Source organism: Schistosoma mansoni, chromosome 4 (genome assembly GCF_000237925.1).
Source record: "Schistosoma mansoni strain Puerto Rico chromosome 4, complete genome".
NCBI lineage: Eukaryota > Metazoa > Platyhelminthes > Trematoda > Strigeidida > Schistosomatidae > Schistosoma > Schistosoma mansoni.
Genome location: NC_031498.1, coordinates 16,131,583 through 16,133,611, shown reverse-complemented (window position 1 = coordinate 16,133,611; position 2,029 = coordinate 16,131,583). Strand labels below are relative to the sequence as shown.

At 30.3% G+C, this 2,029-nt stretch overlaps 1 protein-coding gene across 1 annotated transcript in view; it reads right to left on the bottom strand.

Moving 5' to 3' along the window:
- Positions 1-641: 641 nt before the first annotated feature.
- The window catches only part of Smp_160700 (putative set domain protein), a gene marked incomplete at both ends in the record, with an annotated part of 34,176 nt that continues 32,788 nt past the window's right edge, over positions 642-2,029 (bottom strand). Inside the window, one exon of the mRNA XM_018796981.1 lies at positions 642-707. Coding sequence (XP_018652068.1) covers positions 642-707 — 66 coding nt within the window. The remainder of the gene's footprint in view (positions 708-2,029) is intronic.

Here is a 2,029-nt window from a genome sequence, read left to right as displayed (position 1 = left end):
ACGAGTTTAATGTAAACTCTAGTAAGGATGAATTTATTCATACTTTGATAATAGCTGACTTTGGTGTCATTACTTTAAATCTTACTTTGAAACCTGATGAAAACCAGAGTCAATCGTCTTATTCTGTATGGCTTTTACTATTAGCATAGATAAATTTGATAATCATTTCAAGGCTCTCACTGTTGATTTCCATCCGCTAGCATAGCTTCAAACCACTAACCCAACTATCAATATTCTGAATTTATATGGGGTTTGAGTTTTGACTTGTTCGAATTTGACAGTGACGATTGTTCTCGGCTTTAATTCATATTTTCAATGTCTCCTGTCAATTATAAAATATATCTTTTTATGCTTATTTATGCATACTTTGATGTTTATTATCATTTATTACAGGTCAGCAAAAAAGATTCAAAAGAAGATGTTGCCCCCTGAATTGTTTATGTTTACCTTGAGGTCATTGTTCTGTTGTTACTCTTCATTTGTTTATCTCTACAATTATTTAAACGTAGATCGCCTCAAGTTAATTATGCCAATGTCTTTCTTCAGCAGACAATTAGTTCTCTCCGTTTCTTAGTAGAAAAACATTACCCTACAGTTTATATCGATTGTTGTAAACCTACTTACGTTGAGTCAGTAATGAATTAAGACATTCCTATCTTATCCTTTTCTCTCATATTCAACCTTTCTTTTTCCTCTTCTGCAGGCTTCTGACAATCCAAAAGAATTAGAAAACAATTAGGGATCTTCTAATGTATCATTTCTTTATTTAGAGATAGAGAAATAAATATTAATAGTGAATTGTTCATTTGTTCAATCAACTATTTACAATTTGTTTCTTATTCTCTACATTTCATTTATATTTATGGTTTGCATCTTTGTATAAATAAAATAATCTCATAATAGATAATTATTATTGATATGTCAAATATTGAACTTTTGTAAATGTAAATGGGTAGTTTATTCTTGATGTAGTTCTTTTTGTTTTAATATCTTAATTTATTTTAATTGCTGTTTCATTAATAATGATTAGATTTGTAAACAGTTGATATGCGTTTTTGATCGTCACTGTCTTCTTTTTACTTTCTTACTTATCATGACATATACTTTTTCTGTTTACAATGTGCAATATAATATTTATAATATTAAATAATAATGATTATCACTTTATAGTTTTTTGTCTTGAAAAAACGACTAAACAGTGGTAAAAAGAAGACAAGTTGTGAAAATACTAATCTGTTAGTGGTATAACGTGTAAAATTGATTATCATAACCTTTTCTCCCTATTAGTATTTATCATTAGATGCTTCTTAGGAGGTTCATAGATCCTGATGAACTAGATCGTTAGTTAATGTAATGCGCAATGCACAGATAATACTGTTGTTAGGATAGGAATTCTCCGTACCCTAGCTAATTTATAAATTATCAATGTGCATAAACTTATTGGTAATATCAATCCCAGTGAAACGATATACTCAATGCAAGTTTGACACATTAAGTCTGTGGTAGATATTAAAAGCATACAACGTAAGGATTAGAAGAGTGCTATTTTAGATTCTGATCATGACAACGGATTTTCCCCTACAACCACTTTGAAAAGTTGGATAAATGTTAACGAAGATGGTAAATTTAAGAACGACAGCTTAAACAACTTGATCATTTCTATCTATCCATTTGAACGCTGCGGAAAAACGACCATTGTATCCTCAAAAAAATCAGATTTCGGAAGAAAATATGCGAATTTGATGTAATATAGAGTTTTTATCAATAACCGTATTATTTTAAAGTCAGGAAGACGAATACTTTTGAATATGAAACCGACATTCATTTATAGTCAACGTAGGTGAAAATAGCTATTCTCATTCAATAGCTAGCCCATATAAAGGCAATATTTTAGCTTGGATAAAAATAAACAAATTATTATCTGCATAGTTGAAAGCATGAGTCAATTGAAGCTAGACCATCAAGGAAAACTTGGAAACACTGGACGGCCGTTTCGTCTCATTCTGGGACTCCTCAGCACTGCGCATCC